The sequence below is a fragment of the Micromesistius poutassou genome, assembly GCF_964030765.1.
Source record: "Micromesistius poutassou genome assembly, contig: SCAFFOLD_1148, whole genome shotgun sequence".
NCBI classification, from domain to species: domain Eukaryota; kingdom Metazoa; phylum Chordata; class Actinopteri; order Gadiformes; family Gadidae; genus Micromesistius; species Micromesistius poutassou.
Window position 1 is genome coordinate 1 of NW_028180598.1, and position 16,915 is coordinate 16,915.

Consider the following 16,915-nt stretch of genomic DNA (forward strand, 5'->3'; position numbering starts at 1 on the left):
CCTCTGGAGGGCTTTCGAGTGTTCTGATTGGGTCAGAGAATGGAAAGCGTTTCCGCGTCATTGGACCTTCCGCCAATCAGCGTTTGTTTTTGAAACCTCGCCGTATTGTTTTCATATGACATCAGCCTCACAGGCTGACACAATATGCGTCTGCTTTTTGATCTAAAGACAATATTCTCACGGCAAAGATGAACCGTTGTCGTTCAGCGGTCCCTCGTCTGAACGCCAGCCTGCTGCGTCTGGGGGCGGACATCGTCGGGTCGTCCGCCTGCTTCCACAAGGTCGGTGGTTTAGCCACGAGCTAGCCTCATGGAGGGACCCATTCAGGAACATGAGTGCAAAAACATCACATCTGATTGTGTTTAATGGGGATCAAACTCGCCGATATATATCACTACATTGGTCATGTACGAAGTGAGGTCTGAAGCGCTCCATCACTTCACTTCTGGAGACGTGGAGACCTTCACAGACTGGTGGGCATAGAAAGAGGATGATCTGAGCTGTCCTCGGTATTATTAGTGAGTGAGTTCATCAACATTAAATGCCATCGGTTTAAGAATTGTGTTTTTCGTGAATGGGTCACTCCATGGAGGGCGCTGTGCCCTAATATGGACATCCTCCTAGTCGCTGCTATTGATCACCTTTAAATAGTGTATATATACATTTGTACATTTGGTAATATTCATCCATTGAAAGCGATCAGAAAGGAAGAGTAGTCTCACTCATTCATCTTGGTATTTTTAAAAGTGTGAATATCTTTATAAAGCTTTTAAAAGATGCACGTTGTAAGAACCTACAGTTATATTTCAATGTGTTTTAAATGCACCTGTTTGCGTTGTTGTTGTTGTTGTTGTTGTCGTTGTGATGTTCAGCCATGTTTGTGCTAATTCACTCAAATGTATTTACTTCCCGTCTTCGCCGTTCTTCTCAGCTCTGCGTCCCGCATCCGGTTCACGCGAGGAGCCAGACGGAGGACCCCCGTCCCCCAGGGCGGCCACAGCCCCGGGGGCCCCACAGCCCCGGGGGCCTCCGTCGGGGCCTCAGTTCGGGACCCCCCGGTGGTCCGCCCTCCGCCCCGGTGCTGGTGGGCACCTCACCCCCCGGCGGGGACAGCACGGAGCCGCCCGCCCGCCCGGCCACCACCCCGCCCTGGAGCCCCGCCCGGGGGCCCCCGCCGGCCCCCACCCACTGCTGCATGAGCGGCTGTCACAACTGCGTGTGGATCGAGCACGCGGAGCAGCTGCTGGTGTACTACCACGACGGCGGCGAGCGCGCGCTGGAGGCCATCGAGGAGAACGTGGAGGACGAGAACCTCAAGGCGTACCTGAGGATGGAGATACGGCTGCTGAAGAAGCCGTGACTTGACGACGGGACGACGGGACGACGGGACTGGACGGCCGAGCTCTGGCGTTGGGCGAGGATTTTTTTAGATTTTACTCTTAACCTAACTCAGAGTTTTTATGGTCGTACTGTGAATGCACTTTAAATGTCATGTTTTATTAATATGTATTTTATTTCTTGATGTGTAAACTCGGTCAGTTTGTTGTTTCTTATTTGAACCAAGGATAACATTCAGGGCAGCGGTGGGAACAGGGCGCCTGCTTGTGGGAGCAGCTGTCTGTAGAGATGGATCCCAGACGATTACCTCCGTTGAAACGTGTCCCTGTGGATAGCCGCCTAGCGCCCCACCTAGCGAGTGTTGAGTCGAGTCCTCCGGGGTTTTAGTCGCACAGCCCACCAAAGTGATGGCCGCATTACGTCACGTATTGCAGGCATCTCTTCGTGTCCAGTCATGTTATTGATGCCGACTGCCAACCGCCGTGGCTCCTGGCCTGTAACCTCAGCTTGTGAACGTCACATTGTTGCTCCTTTACATTTCTATTGAACAAAGTGCATTCACTATTTATCTATTGCCCTCATGGTTCCATAATTGCCAGATTGTTATTATTTTTTATTTGTTATCTATTAAATTATTTGCTATTATTTTCTTTTACGTGTTCAATCATTCTGCTTTAATCATACCTTTATATGCCGCATAAGGTGATATCACGGGGACAACCCAGGAAGAGAATTAACCATCAGCGTCATTCAAAGTGTGCCTGTGGATTGATGAATTGGTCCACATGCAGCTCGGCCCTGTGGTTTGAGAAGCGTGTTCCGGGTCTCCCCGAGGCGAACCGCCTGGGCTCTGCGTCCTGGACCTCGCCGCTCCTGATCTTCTTGCATTTGAGTCAGCAGTCCTGTGACTACGGGCAGCGCGCCGTAACCCCGTGTAATCCCGAGGGGGTGGCCACGGACGCCCGTCGGCTGAGGACCACGGGGATTCTTTGATTTGGTTGGTCCTGCCTGTTTGTACACGTGACGCCAGGGTTCAAAGCACATTGAGGACCTGCATGGCTGTCATAGTGTGGACAGATGAGTGGGGCACGTTTTGTTATTGTGGGGATTGGAAGCGAGTGACTCTCTGGACGACTTTACCCCCAGACACCTTATGGTTGTTGGTTTCTTTGCCGAAAACGAAATGCCTTTTCCACCCATTTTCTGAAAATCACATTTGTACATTTTTCAACTCTAGAGAGCTTATACCAAAGTCCTCCTAAAATTGAGTACGATGGACCTATACTAAAGACAGCGTGGTCGATAACAATAATCTCACTATAGTCCATTGATCAGTTAATAATAGATTAATAACAACAACAGATTAACCGGTATGTTCTCTGGATCAGAGGACTGTTTTTGCGTCACCGCTAAGCCGCGACCTCTTTCTGCTGTGATTCACTCTTAACTCACAGCTTAGCGTAGACACGCGTATGGGCCGGGCTGCAGGCCCCAACTCATAAACAAATGGACATGCTGGAGAACACTTCCATATTCAAATGTTGTTTTTTAATATAATTCAACTGTCAAAGGGTTGCATTTCCTCATTTCTAATCAGTGTACCTGTACCATGAAATCCAAGTCAGTGACCACTGTTCATCACAAAATGGATTTAGGCAAAGGAGTTCCCTCTGGTTAGAAAGTATTAAAAGAAATGACCATAATCTTAGACTTCAGAATTACATTGTCTGCACTTTGATATTTCTCCTGCGTTTGTGTTTTTATCTTTGTTTTATTTATTGTATTCCATTGTATTTTTGTTAAGTACACTGTGACCATCTGTGAAAGGTGCTTTATAAATAACATTGAATAACTTATGCTGTATTTACATTATCTTTCAGCAAAATCGTGTAGATTTCTAAATAATTGTCTCCCCGCTACACAGACATAAATCCTTCTGTTCTACAGAAACCCCCTCCTTATGTCAGGCCGGTAAATGCACATAGCGGGCCATGGGTGGTGGAGGGAGGCGCATCTATAATCTGCACCGGGGGACTGGCCCCCGTATAAGAAGCCCTGAGGACTGCTTCTCTCTCTCACAGCAAGCGTAGCGTAAAGACACATCATCATCATCTCCTCCAGACGGCAGGGCTGCGCCACACTCACGCACCAACACAGAAGCTGGTGAGTACACCTGCCTGCCGATGCATCGCCGCTGTAGAGCCGAGACGGAGCCGATGGAGCGGCGCTCAGTTTAACCGTAGTTCAGTTACCGTGGTGACCGATGACGTTATTCCGGGACTTGCTGCTCTTCTTCAGCTAAATTCAAAGTCGTTAGAATTATGCTTCACTCGTATCACAGAACTTTGTTGCAAATTCATATATGAAATAAGGTATTGAGTTAGTTTGGCTGGTGGATTGTTTTATTATGAATAATGCAACTATTCAATTTGTGTTAAAGTGTAATGTTTGTGAGTGAAGGTGAATTAACTTGATTAACGTGTTCAATTTAATGTTGGTTAATGTTTAATGGGGGAAAGGAAGCAACATAATTGGTTAATTGCAGGTTGGTCACATTATGTGTTAAAACAACTATCCTTATAAATTAAAGTATGTTTTTTAACCACAGGGGAAGCTAATAAGGGTTTGAATAGCAGTATCATTTACCCTCATTATTAATTTGTATACGGCTATCCCAGTGCTGTTATTGTGCACACACTAACTGACACACTAATCCAGGTGTCAATCTAAAAGATTATTAAATGCCACTCCAGGAGGATGAGAGGATTGCTGATTTACATCGTCTGTGCTCACTCAGCAGAATAGCGGTGTCCTTGCTATAACACGATTATGTTTCTGCTCCACCACCCGGGGGGCCGGGTATTAACTGATGAGGATGAAAATATGATGTCATCTGCATAGAACACGCACTGGTAATCCACCAGACGCATTGTTTATTTAATTATTTATTTAAGTTTAACGCTAGAATCTGACAAGCAACGATAAGGTTTTCTGCCGTGTGACTACACAAAAATGTCATCAGAAAATGTGTATGGGTGATAATGACTGAAAATAAATCCCGATGCTCACCGTTCTGCACTCAAAGCGGCTGATATTAATTTTTCTCTTTTTCTGTCATTGAAAAGATCAACAGAGACAACCTTCCAAGGGGTGTTCGTGAAGTCGCCTACCTGCCCACGAGACGGTAACTCCTCAACATGAATTTGGAGGCCCCCAAAGCCGAAATAAAGTCCGCCACAAGGGTCACCGGGGGCCCCGCCACACCACGCAAGGGGCCCCCCAAGTTCAAGCAGAGGCAGACTCGCCAGTTCAAGAGCAAGCCTCCAAAGAAGGGAATCCAAGGGTGAGTTCTGGCTAGCAGTAATCACTTTAACGTCCATCAAGTGCTTTTTATTAGTGCGGCCCATAAACGCACACAGAGCCTCAGAGGGCTTCACAGGCGGAACACCCCCCCGACCCAGACCTCTTAAAGGCTTCAAGGAACAACGTCTTCCAGGGGTGGTTAGGAGAGCAACGGAGGGCCATCATGGGCAACATGGTAGCAGAAGAAGCAAAGTCAATAGAGAAACCGTGTGTGACTTAAAGGTTTGAATTGCCTCAACAGCTTCGGAGATGACATCCCCGGCATGGAGGGATTGGGCACAGGTAACAAGTCTTTTCTGTTGTCTAGTTATCCATTTTGTCTTCTGGCTGTAACCTGAGCGTGGTGTAACCTGTGCCGTGTGTCTCCCTCCCTGCAGACATCACGGTCATCTGCCCCTGGGAGGCCTTCAACCACCTGGAGCTCAACGAGCTGGCCAAGTACGGAATCATCTGAGTCTCGTTATGCTTTTCCCCTCTTTCACTTCTGGATTCAAGGCTGCTCCCAGCATGCACTTCAAACCTTTTGCCTAAGCCCACCGTAGTTCCATAGAATGGAACGATAAAAGAAAACCCAAATGATGAACTGCAACAACCACAAAAAAAAAAGAAGAAAAGAAAGTAATGAAGAAAAAAAAAAGTCTGTCGTCTCTTTCCCGTTCCGGTCTTTTGATTCTGAGGCTAGGGTTCATGCTCACGTAGAATACGTTTACCTTTCATTCGCTGTGTTTGAATCCACGCTATGTAGCTGTGACTGTACAACCACGTGCACCTTTTTTTCTTTTGGCAACTGTTCGCCTCCATTTCCCTCATCTTTGTATTTTCATGTAACTTTTCCCGGACACACAATGTGAAACTCACACAACCAAGGTAGCCTCACTTTGAGTAAAACTAACAAACCGTAAGAGACGGCTGCTTTCAGCTGCTCCTGCAGTTCAGTGACCATCCCTGAGGTTCGGTCCGTCCATGCCGACCACATCTCTAATATAGAAGCTTTGAGTTTTGTAGAGACAATGTTGACAATGAGCGCAATCAGTAAATTGACCCACGCTTCCTGTAAAAGCTTCCTGTAAACCCTACTGGTACAAGCTGCCATTCGCACCAGGGACCCTATCCATAACAATCCCCATTCTTTTTCTATTTTACAAATTTACTTACAGCAAAATTGAAGCCAATGGCTTAAAAAAACGACTAGGCCTACATCGATGCTATTATGTATTTCCAGTGATTTGAAAGTTATTCCGTTTCTCATTTAACATGTATATTTATGTTTTTTCTATTTTCTATCTCATACATCCATATTTTGTTATGTATATCCATGACAATGTTGTGTGATATGTGTAGCTATTTATATTTATGTTCTCAAACTCTCGACGTACCAAGCCCACGTGTTATTGTTTCACCTTGCTATCGTTTTCTTTTCACCTTTCAATCAATAGTCATTTGGTTTCCAATTGATCTCCATATTCATTGTAATCATTGAGAACCACCATACCACTCAGTACAATTTGAAGTTCAAATTTGTGCCCAAAATGCTTCCTCCATATCAATGAACCATGTATATGATGGATGGAACTATATTATTAAATTTAAATATAAAATTGCTTTCTATTCAATATTTGACCCTTTGTTCACTTGGGTATTCTTTTGATATGCACATGCACGTGTTTCCTCCTGTGAATGGATCAGTGAAGTAGAGAGGAAGATGATGGTTTTAATCCAAGTTGAATTAACGTGATATTGAGCTCTTTTCTCTGCAGGACGAACAAATAAAGCTTAAAAAATGAGAACTCCAAGTTCATTTCTTTCCATCAGACCTGCCGAGTGTATCGTTATGATATTTGATATATGATATACGTTGATGTCTGATAGAAATTAGAAATAGAATACAAAGTCATATTAGGACATCTCTACTCTAATAGGCTTATAAAATGTAAAACATCAATGACTATTGAAGTAAATACCTATATTACACAAAAGTCATATAGTTCACGTACTATTTATTTATTTCATACTTTCTTTAACTAGTTATTTAGCATTTTCGCCCAGGGTACTTTGTATGTAACTTTTAGTGGTTCTGTATCGTTGCGGACCTTACATCTTTTGCATAGGTTTGAAGGATTCTGAGCCCGGAACCAAGCGTCCGCCGTCGCTCGCTATGTTTCCCTCGGCTTCAGTTCGCTGTCGGACCGCAGGCGTACTGTGTCGGCCAGAGGGGCGCTAATATCTGCAACACCCGGTGTTTGAGTTGTGGAATGGAGCGTTGTTGATGCAGAAAGACGGCCGCGTTATTGTGCATCTGAACCACAGCCCCAGTCCGCCCACACCCCAGTGACCCGGAGACGCAGCCGCGACATGGCGGACACCATAGTGAGTACGGTCCGGTCCGCGGCGGACGGAGCTAACGCGGCTAGCCCGTTAGCTCCGGAGTGATGAGGCAGCAGAAATGGCTCGGATGCTAACTGGGAGCTAGGAGGCTAACTGGGAGCCAGCCGTGCCTTTGCGGGTTTACGAGCCCCACTGGCGGGCTCCCGGCTCCCAGTGGGGGGACGGGTTGAGGACTGGGACTCGTGTGTTGTTACAGGTGCTGGTGTCGCCGTCCATGTACGAGGTAGACCGGTCCCCTGGGGCCCAGGAGACCTCCAAAGTCGCCTAGGACCTAGGAGACTTTAGAGGTGGACGTCAACTCCACTGGTCTCCCGATAGGGTCGATATCAGAGACATACGTTACTTACCTCCTGATGTCAGAGACATACGTTACTTATCTCCTGGTATCAGAGACATACGTTACTTAGCGCCTGATGTCAGATACAGACGTTACTTATCTCCTGGTATCAGAGACATGCGTTACTTATCTCCTGGTATCAGAGACATGCGTTACTTATCTCCTGGTATCAGAGACATGCGTTACTTATCTCCTGGTATCAGAGACATACGTTACTTATCTCCTGGTATCAGAGACATGCGTTACTTATCTCCTGGTATCAGAGACATACGTTACTTATCTCCTGGTATCAGAGACATGCGTTACTTATCTCCTGGTATCAGAGACATGCGTTACTTATCGCCTGGTATCAGAGACATACGTTACTTATCTCCTGGTATCAGAGACATACGTTACTTATCTCCTGATGTTGTGGACATCGAGACATGCGTGACTTACCTCCTGGAGCTGTCAGCATTATAGCTTGAGGCGTTAAGTGACTTATCTGGGACTTCCGCAGGGAGGATACTTATTAAGTCTTGCCCAAGAAATATGAGACACTTTTGCAGTTGACGGTAAAATACGTCTTCCACGCCATGTAGACATAAGCCCAGTGGAACCAGTGGTGCTGAACATCACAGCCTGGTCCAAAGAGTGCGTATTGAAGAATGACGCCAGTGATGTCCTGACACTTTGACTGACACCTGTCAGTTCTGTTGACATTCAAAATGTTCTGTAGCAGACTAGGCAGTATTCACCATTAGAGAGCCACGTGTTTCAAATTAAAACGATTGACTCTTGATTGAATGGAGGACAATTAGTTGACCGTTTATGACATGAACTACTACACACACCTTACACACACTACACCTTAACTTCCCACATAAGATGATGCTGCCAAGCACTAACGTTAGGCTCTCAGTAAGGAGGGGACAACTCAAATTAAGGAATATATGCAGGATAATTCCTTCCAGGGAATTATTGACCGTTAATAATTGCCAAATGAGTAGTAGAAAAACATGGTGAAATAACATGACAGGGTACTAGTAAGTCACTCTACATTCAGGCCATGAGATGAACTCAAGCAGAACCAAGCAAGTTTCTTAATATCTAGACTCGGGTTAAGGATTTTAACTTGAAATGTCAGACTGTCCAAGCAGGTGTGTGTGTGTGTGTGTGACTCTGTGTGTGCGTGTATAGTTGTTTATTTTGGCTTGTTATTTCCTCCTAGATCATTCGGGTACAGTCCCCAGATGGGATGAAGAAAGTTCCTTCCACCAAGAGGGAAACGGCCGCTGGTTTTATAAAACAGGTACGGTCTGAGAAAACCACTGCTTCAAGGGTCAGTGGTCACGCTCATAATGAGAGTCTCATAGCGACCCCTGTGATGAACCAGGCGTTCGCTTCTCTTTGCAGTATTTTACAACCAAAAGGTTCCAGAACGCTCCAGTCACACCACTGTCTCTCTAGGCCTGCGTTTGGCCTGAGGGTACGCTGTGTTTTTGTCTCTGCACGGTCGGTGTGACCTCACCCAGTAGTGGATTCAGGGCCTCCGACTGGAGCATTTTGTTCACTGCACATGGAGTATGTTCTGCTTTGAACAATTGTTTAAAACGAACCCCCCCAGCATCTCTCTGTGTAATGGACTCTCTCCCTCATCCCACCCTTAGAGGGTCAAAGCTAGGGTAGGCTTTATGTTCGATGCAGTTGTCATATTGGTTGCAATTCTGTTAACATCCCTGCAATAAATAAATCAATGCTCTGGCAAAAATAATCTCTCTCTCTCTCTCTCTCTCTCTCTCTCTCTCTCTCTCTCTCTCTCTCTCTCTCTCTCTCTCTCTCTCTCTCTCTCTCTCTCTCTCTCTCTCTCTCTCTCTCTCTCTCTTCCCCCCCCCCCCTCCCCCCTCCCTGGGCACTCATTGTGCATGACTGACCGTCTTCCACAAGGCTAAGCAGATCCTACTGCTTGGGCTAGCAAGCTAGCGAGGGATGCGTGAAGGGAGGAGTCCCGCCATCACCGCTGTGCCCTTGAGCATGGCACTTAACCCCAGGTGGCTTTAGGGGAGACTGGCACTTTATAATTGATCATTGCTCAAGTCGCTTTGGATAAAAGCGTCAACAAATAAACAAGGAGTGGGATGTTTTTTTTGCGATGAGATACCTTCAAAAAATCCAAATACTCTCCAAATGGTCTACCTTAGCTTTGATACGGTTTGACCTGTCTATGTCCACGTTGATTGTCAAGTATGTTCTTAGTGAAGGAGAACACAGGACGCGTCGGTGAGTTGATCGGTCGTTCCTCCTCCTGGGCCGCGTGTGGTCGTGTCGCGGTATCACTGCGTTAAACAGGAGAGCGTTGCAGCAGGCGGGGGGTCACAGTGCAGCAGAGGCAGCCCCTCATTAAAGATTCATGTGTCTTGGTTGGATCGGGACACACACAAGTCTTCTCTCGTGGAGCGCAGCGCTGTGGGGGAGAGAAGGCGGGGTCTTCCTTAACGCCACGCGCGCACAGGCAAACAGAGCCGCGGTAACGTTTAACCGTCGACAGATCCCCCCCCTGCTCTCTGTGGGTGAACGTTGTGCCCCTTGTGGCCTTCGTTTAATTGAGCTGCTGCTCGCTACTCGAATCATGACTAAATCTTTCCAACGTACACGTACCAAAATCTCCTCCAACCTCTTTGATTCAGGTTGTCCGTCTGTCTGTCCGTAAACCCAGTTTGTCTAAGCTCTATATTTACGTGATGATGGTGTCATGGTACCATGTATGTCCTCAGTTGGTCGGGGTGAAATGCTTTCTTTCGCTGGTTATCCATGCTGGTGTTTATCTAATGGGCTCTCTGGTGGCAGACGTGGTAATGATGTGTGTGATGAGCTGTCTGGGCCCAACAAGCCACTAATAGCCCTGAGTTCAGCCCGCTCTGGAGTGACCCCATGAGCCCTTCTTACCGCCCACTCCCCCTGGCTGCCGTTGGATGCGTCGCACGAGGCCATTGGATGAGTCTGCTCTTTCTGGCTGTTATTAGAACAGTTATTTAAAGACGTACATATTCAAAATAGTTCAATTGTTGTTGTTTTTTTATGAATTCTTCTTGGATTAGATTGGAACAATTGGAAAAGCATTGTAATCGCTGATTGTTGTGGGTGGCCAGCGATCCTGTATTCAGTACAAGTCCAGCACCGTCGGTCCCTTGCTCACAATGTGCAGCTGCTGGTGAAAGCAGAGGTGGACTTTGCGAAAACCAGTTGTTGTTTTTTTTGTTCTAGAATGCTATCTAATGTACGAGGATGGGCATTTTACTGCAGCCCTGGTCTCTCTGCCTAGTAACGCCATCATGCCCACTTTTCTTTTGCTTCCTGTTGCTTCACTTTTTCAGTCTGGGTGAATTTCGTAATTTCTTTGCAGCGGCCAGCACTTTCGGTTTCATTTGCTTGGAAATGATTCCAAGCTTTTAAACGGCACGGCCCGACCAACCACAGCTTGATTTGCATGGGGAACTCTTTCTGTCTCTCTGTTTTTCTCTCTCGCTCTCTCACACACATCCCCATGCGTGCTCTGACACAAGGGAGAGACGGCAGCCCGGGTCACGACGGATGGGCGTTATTGTTATTAACTTAGCGGTAATTGGAAAACAAAGGCGATGGCATGTCACATGGATGCCATCGTAGAGTTGGGACAGGAATAGGCAGGGACCTCACGATACCATTCTGAGGTTCATTCTAGTGCTGATGCCGATACGCATTACCATGGTGTACATGTTGCAATACGATATTGTGTGTGTTTTAATGTTAACGTGTAACGCTTTGGTTTGGGTTCTTTGTTTTGTTTTTTATGAATGTGACGGAACCGTGAGTTGATCCGAAATTCATTTGCATATTGTATTATTGTGAGTCCACCTGACTGCTATAGTTATACCCCCCCCCCCCCCCCCCTACAGGTTAGGCCTGGGCAATAAAACAATAAATGATCGTATCGTGATAGACTTTTGATCAATATCAATATAAAACATGTATACATGTAACAATATATATCGATAAAAGACTGGACCACCGAATCTAGCAGCTGGGTTTGTTACACAAACACGGTTCCATACTTATTTACAACATCTGAGTGTTTTTCATTGTTGTGTCGACATTGGAGTATTTATCAATGAAGAACAGTGGAAGGTCATATGAAGTGTTACACAGAAGTGTTTAAATCCAGCATGGTGATTCCAAGTCTTTTTAGGTCACTACAATTATCAATAGTTATCGATGTCGTTCAGTATGATCCAGTTATGTCGTGATATGTCTTTCAGCCGCATGGCCCAGGCCTACTACAGGCAACACGCTTACAAAGTCTGACCGACGCTGTGCTTCTCTCCCGGTTCTCCCAGGTGGCCAAAGAGTTTGGATTCAACTCCAACGGCTTCTCCATCTACCAGAACCGCAACCGGACGGGAGAGATCGTCTCCCAGAGCAAGAGCCTCAGCATACTGAAGATCAAGTGAGTGAGCGACAACGCGGCGTGAGGCTCATGCAGGGCACGGCTTCACGTCCCCCCGTCAAATAGCCGACGTGGAGCAAAGCCACGCAAAGTCACGCCGCTAAAAGCAGCCAGTGTTTGGCCATTGTACGTGATGAATGACCTAAAGTCGTCATCAATTTACCGTTGTTTAATTCCTCATCATTTCGGCACTATGCGTCACGGTTGTCTGCTCTACCGAGCTTCAAATGAAACTGGAACTGAAGCAAACATGCAACTCCTAAAAGTGCGAGAACGTTTGTGTGACGTTGACATAGAGACTGTAAACCAGAGTGCCCCCCCCCCCCCCCCCCCATGTCCAGGCATGGCGACATGCTGTACCTGTACCCCTCCGCGTCGGCCGGGACCCCCGCAGAGGTCATGGACACGGCCGCCGCCCACTCGACCGCCTCGCTCCCGTCCACCTCCTTCGCCACCTCGCTCTCCTCCTCCTCGTCGGCGTCCTCGTCCACCTCCTCCTCCTCCTCGTCCTCCTCCGCCCCCCCCTCCTCCTCCTCCTCCTCCGTGATGCCCCGCTCCTCGTCGGGGCCCACCCAGGTCCAGGAGGACAGCATAGACCAGTACCTGGCCAAGCAGGACGGCAAGATCTACAGGAACCGCGACGCTCAGCTGTAAGGACTAGCACGGATGATGATGATGATGATGATGATGGTTTACTTTAATGCCCCAAAGGGCAATTCTTCTTGGACTCGGCTGCATACAAAGCACGCTACAAAACACAACACAACACAGTACAGACACACAAACAGACTGACATCGTTTAACAGAACAGACAGCCTCCCCCCCCCCCCCCCCCCCCACCCACCACCACCATACTGCACACATCCCATCCCATAACTATCATCACCGTGGTAGCCAGTGCACAGTTCCTACTGCCTTCGGAAGTGTCATTTTTAGAAGTTTGATAGGAGAAGGCACGGATTATTATTTATTTTTTGACTCACTGGGATCAGGGGCTACGACCTGACTGACCTGAGAGGGACGCGTGAGCTACGCCACGGAGGGGTTCCTCCACGCAGTAGTAGACCTAAAGCTTTAGGGTACTGTGCCCGTGTCATGCGGCCTGTTTTGCGCCACAATCAGGTTTTGAAGTGTTTTTTTAAACGCGTTCTCTTGTGCTTGTTGCAGGTGTCGACACGGAGCTCTGGGGAAGTGCGTGCACTGCGTTCCGTTAGAGGTAACCCAGCGGAGCCGTCCATGTTGTCCTTTGAGTCAGACGTCCCCCCGGGGGAGAGCCGTCTTTTTCCTCTTCCTCTTCCAGTGTTTCCTCTTCCTTCCACTAATCCTTCTTCCTCCTCCTCCTCCTCCTCCTCCCAGCCTTTCGATGAAGACTACCTGAACCACTTGGACCCGCCCGTGAAGCACATGTCGTTCCATGCCTACATCCGCAAGCTGACGGGAGGGGCCGACAAGTAAGCTCTTTCTGAGGAACAACATCTCTCTACGTTTTTTTTTAAGGGCTGCTTATGGTCCCACGTTCACGCCACGCGAGGGGGGGTGACGGACCCCTTACGTCCTCGCCGACCCTCCTTGCGTCCACCGCGAGGGGGCCTGACGTGCGTGACCTTCCGCTGAGGCGACGCAGCCGCGAGGGCTGTGATTGGTCCGCTCACCCGAACCCGATGCAGAACAATAAAGGTCAAAGCGTCTGCGTCGAAGCGTCTGCGTGGTCGTTGCGCTGCGTGAACATGGAACCGTAATCAGGAGGAGCCGGGGATCCAACTAGCAACCTACCGGTTACCAGTCAACCCGCTCTACCTCCTGAACTTCAGCCGTTTCTCAATTAGCGTTCTCGTGCGTTCTCGTGTACTTGCGTTCTCGGTAAACGTCATCAGTCGTGGCCCAAGCACTGTTCCAATTCCAAGTACGCGAGTACTGTCGTAAAACCCGCAAGTGTTCTCGATGCATTCTCGATGAGGCCGTTCTACCGAGGACGCATCGGAGGTGACTCGTGTGGACTTGGGACCGTTAAATATCCCAGAATGCATCATCGAGTCCGCTGCTGTTCCAATTACAGAGTGCGTACTCGAGTTCTCGGAAGTCTGTACTTGAAAGTGCCAAACTTGCCAAGTACGTACTTCCAAGTCCGCGAGTACGTAGTCCGCGTACTTGGTATTGAGAAACGGCTTAAGCCACCCCGACCAAACATTTTGACAGCAACCCTTCTCTCTCTCTCTCTGTCTCCCCCACCCTCTCCCTTCGTCAGAGGGAAGTTTGCGGCGCTGGAGAACATCAGCTGTAAGATCAAGTCGGGCTGCGAGGGCCACCCGCCCTGGCCCGAGGGGATCTGCACCAAGTGTCAGCCTAGCGCCATCACCCTCAACAGACAGGTACTGACTGACCGACAGACAGGTACTGACAGACAGACAGGTACTGACAGACAGACAGGTACCGACCGACACAGGTACTGACAGACAGACAGGTACTGACAGACAGACAGGTACCGACCGACACAGGTACTGACAGACAGACAGGTACTGACAGACAGGTACTGACCGACACAGGTACTGACAGACACAGGGACTGACTGACACACAGGTACTGACTGACACACAGGTACTGACAGACAGACACAGGTACTGACCGACACAGGTACTGACAGACAGACAGACAGGTACTGACCAACAGAGGTACTAACTGACTAACAGAGGTACTAACTGACCGACACAGGTACTGACAGACTGACAGACAGGTACTGACTGACAGAGGTACTAACTGACCAACAGAGGTACTAACTGACCGACACAGGTACTGACAGACTGACAGACAGGTACTGACTGACAGACAGGTACTGACAGACAGACAGGTACTGACCGACACAGGTACTGACCAACAGACTGGTACTGACCAGCAGATAGGTACTGACCGACAGACAGGTACTGACCGACAGACAGGTACTGACAGACAGGTACTGACAAACAGACAGGTACTGACAAACAGACAGGTACTGACAGACAGGTACTGACAGACAGGTAGGTACTGACCGATAGACAGGTACTGACAAACAGACAGGTACCGACAGACAGACAGGTACAGACAGACAGGCCACCCGGGGTGCAGCTGCTGGAGGGTACAAGGCTGATGGGGAACCCCAGGTCCCAAAGAGTTAAAGGGGACCTGTTACACCACCAGGTGTGGTGTGATTGGCCGCTACAAGCCATTTTTGAAATCAGCCTCTTCTGACATCACAAGTGGGCGTGTCCACCTAGATGTGTTGCTGGATAGATCAGCCCACCAGCCTACCCAGTGGACTGTAGCAAACGTCGCTCATCTGTCCGTCACACGTCTAGGTGGACACGCCCACCACCTGTGATGTCAGAAGAGGCTGATTTTCAAAACGGCTTGTAACGGCTAATCACACTCACACCTGGTGTGTGTCCCCTTTTAAGTGGCGATCATTGTGGCTGAACGAGGGAGCAAAAAGCAGAGGGAGAATTACGTTGAAGACTCTGAGCGACTGTAGATTGAAGATTCTAGTCCGTGTGGGTACTAGTCTACTGGGCTCCTGTCAGGTTTGTTTTCTGCGGGAACAGGACGTCTTGTACCCATGACCATCTTGGAAACAAATGAGATATTTATTGACTCGACACTAGTTTAAATTAGATACATTTAAACCGACTCTTAAATATCTTATCTTGAATGAAGTCGACTCCCATGTAACTTTTTTCCATTGCGACAGTCCAACCCCCCCCCCCCCCCACAGACACGTGAACATCATGTTCTGACCCCCCCCCCCCCCCCCACAGACACGTGAACATCATGTTCTGACCCCGCCCCCCCCCAGAGGTACAGACACGTGGACAACATCATGTTCTGACCCCCCCCCCCCCAGAGGTACAGACACGTGGACAACATCATGTTCTGACCCCCCCCTCCCCCCGCCCCCCCCCCCCCCCCAGAGGTACAGACACGTGGACAACATCATGTTCTGACCCCTCCCCCGCCCCCCCCCCCCCAGAGGTACAGACACGTGGACAACATCATGTTCTGACCCCCCCCTCCCCCCCCGCCCCCCCCCCAGAGGTACAGACACGTGGACAACATCATGTTCTGACCCCCCCCTCCCCCCGCCCCCCCCAGAGGTACAGACACGTGGACAACATCATGTTCGAGCACCACACCATCGCCGACCGCTTCCTGGACTACTGGAGGAAGACGGGCAGCCAGCGGATGGGCTACCTGTACGGACGCTACACCCAGCACAAGGACATCCCCCTGGGCATCCGCGCCGAGGTGGCCGCCATCTACGAACCCCCACAGGTCAGTCAGTCAGTCACCAGTCAGTCATCAGTCAGTCAGTCATCTACGAACCTTCACAGGTCAGTCAGTCAGTCAGTCATCAGTCAGTCAGTCAGTCAGTCATCAGTCAGTCAGTCAGCCATCTACGAACCCCCACAGGTCAGTCAGTCAGTCATCAGTCAGTCAGTCAGTCAGTCAGTCATCTACGAACCCCCACAGGTCAGTCAGTCAGTCATCAGTCAGTCAGTCAGTCATCTACGAACCCCCACAGGTCAGTCAGTCAGTCATCAGTCAGTCAGTCAGTCATCTATGAACCCCCACAGATCAGTCAGTCAGTCACCAGTCAGTCAGCCATCTACGAACCCCCACAGGTCAGTACTCAGTCAGTACTCAGTCAGTCTCTCAGTCAGTCTCTCAGTCAGTCAGTTGTCAGTCAGTCTCTCAGTCTCTCAGTCAGTCATCAGTCAGTCATCAGTCAGTCAGTCAGTCTCTCAGTCAGTCAGTCAGAGGACCTTGCATTGATTTTGAAGTGATAAATATTCCACCTGTGGTGTCCAGACCAGCTGGTGTCTATTCAGCTGGTCGTGTTCCCAGGGAACCACCAGAGGGCAGCATTCACCATTTCATCATTCTTACTTCCGTCCCTGAAGCATCGTTCTTGAGTGTTAATGTTTTTATATTTTTATACCAGTGATGAGGTTACTAGATGTAATTGGTAATCATACCATAAGCGACGCTATAACACTTCCCCT

At 48.7% G+C, this 16,915-nt stretch overlaps 3 protein-coding genes across 3 annotated transcripts; all 3 read left to right on the forward strand.

Annotated features, from left to right (window-relative positions):
* Positions 1-128: 128 nt before the first annotated feature.
* On the forward strand, positions 129-1,969 carry oxld1 (oxidoreductase-like domain containing 1). The gene is made up of 2 exons (XM_084489002.1): positions 129-281; positions 932-1,969. Exons 1-2 carry the CDS (start codon positions 189-191, stop codon positions 1,358-1,360), a joined length of 522 nt encoding a protein of 173 aa, XP_084345128.1. The 5' UTR covers positions 129-188; the 3' UTR covers positions 1,361-1,969.
* A 1,397-nt stretch (positions 1,970-3,366) lies between these two features.
* On the forward strand, positions 3,367-5,390 carry pde6gb (phosphodiesterase 6G, cGMP-specific, rod, gamma, paralog b). The gene is made up of 4 exons (XM_084489001.1): positions 3,367-3,501; positions 4,472-4,681; positions 4,943-4,983; positions 5,079-5,390. Exons 2-4 carry the CDS (start codon positions 4,536-4,538, stop codon positions 5,153-5,155), a joined length of 264 nt encoding a protein of 87 aa, XP_084345127.1. The 5' UTR covers positions 3,367-3,501; positions 4,472-4,535; the 3' UTR covers positions 5,156-5,390.
* A 1,395-nt stretch (positions 5,391-6,785) lies between these two features.
* nploc4 (NPL4 homolog, ubiquitin recognition factor) lies at positions 6,786-16,184 on the forward strand (the record flags this gene model as incomplete). The annotated part of the gene is made up of 8 exons (XM_084489003.1): positions 6,786-7,068; positions 8,634-8,714; positions 11,776-11,885; positions 12,227-12,535; positions 13,053-13,101; positions 13,242-13,336; positions 14,131-14,254; positions 16,005-16,184. Coding segments are annotated over exons 1-8 (963 nt in total), but the record flags the coding sequence as incomplete, so codon positions are not given.
* Between the last annotated feature and the right edge of the window lie 731 nt (positions 16,185-16,915).

What these genes read in the sequence shown, in the direction of transcription:
- oxld1 (XM_084489002.1), top strand. Translation starts at nt 189, where the DNA reads ATGAACCGTTGTCGTTCAGCGGTCCCTCGTCTGAACGCCAGCCTGCTG. An exon ending in CGTCCGCCTGCTTCCACAAG is followed by an intron (nt 282 to 931) that starts GTCGGTGGTTTA and finishes CGTTCTTCTCAG; the next exon opens with CTCTGCGTCCCGCATCCGGT.
- pde6gb (XM_084489001.1), top strand. Translation starts at nt 4,536, where the DNA reads ATGAATTTGGAGGCCCCCAAAGCCGAAATAAAGTCCGCCACAAGGGTC. An exon ending in CCAAAGAAGGGAATCCAAGG is followed by an intron (nt 4,682 to 4,942) that starts GTGAGTTCTGGC and finishes TTGCCTCAACAG; the next exon opens with CTTCGGAGATGACATCCCCG. An exon ending in CATGGAGGGATTGGGCACAG is followed by an intron (nt 4,984 to 5,078) that starts GTAACAAGTCTT and finishes CCCTCCCTGCAG; the next exon opens with ACATCACGGTCATCTGCCCC.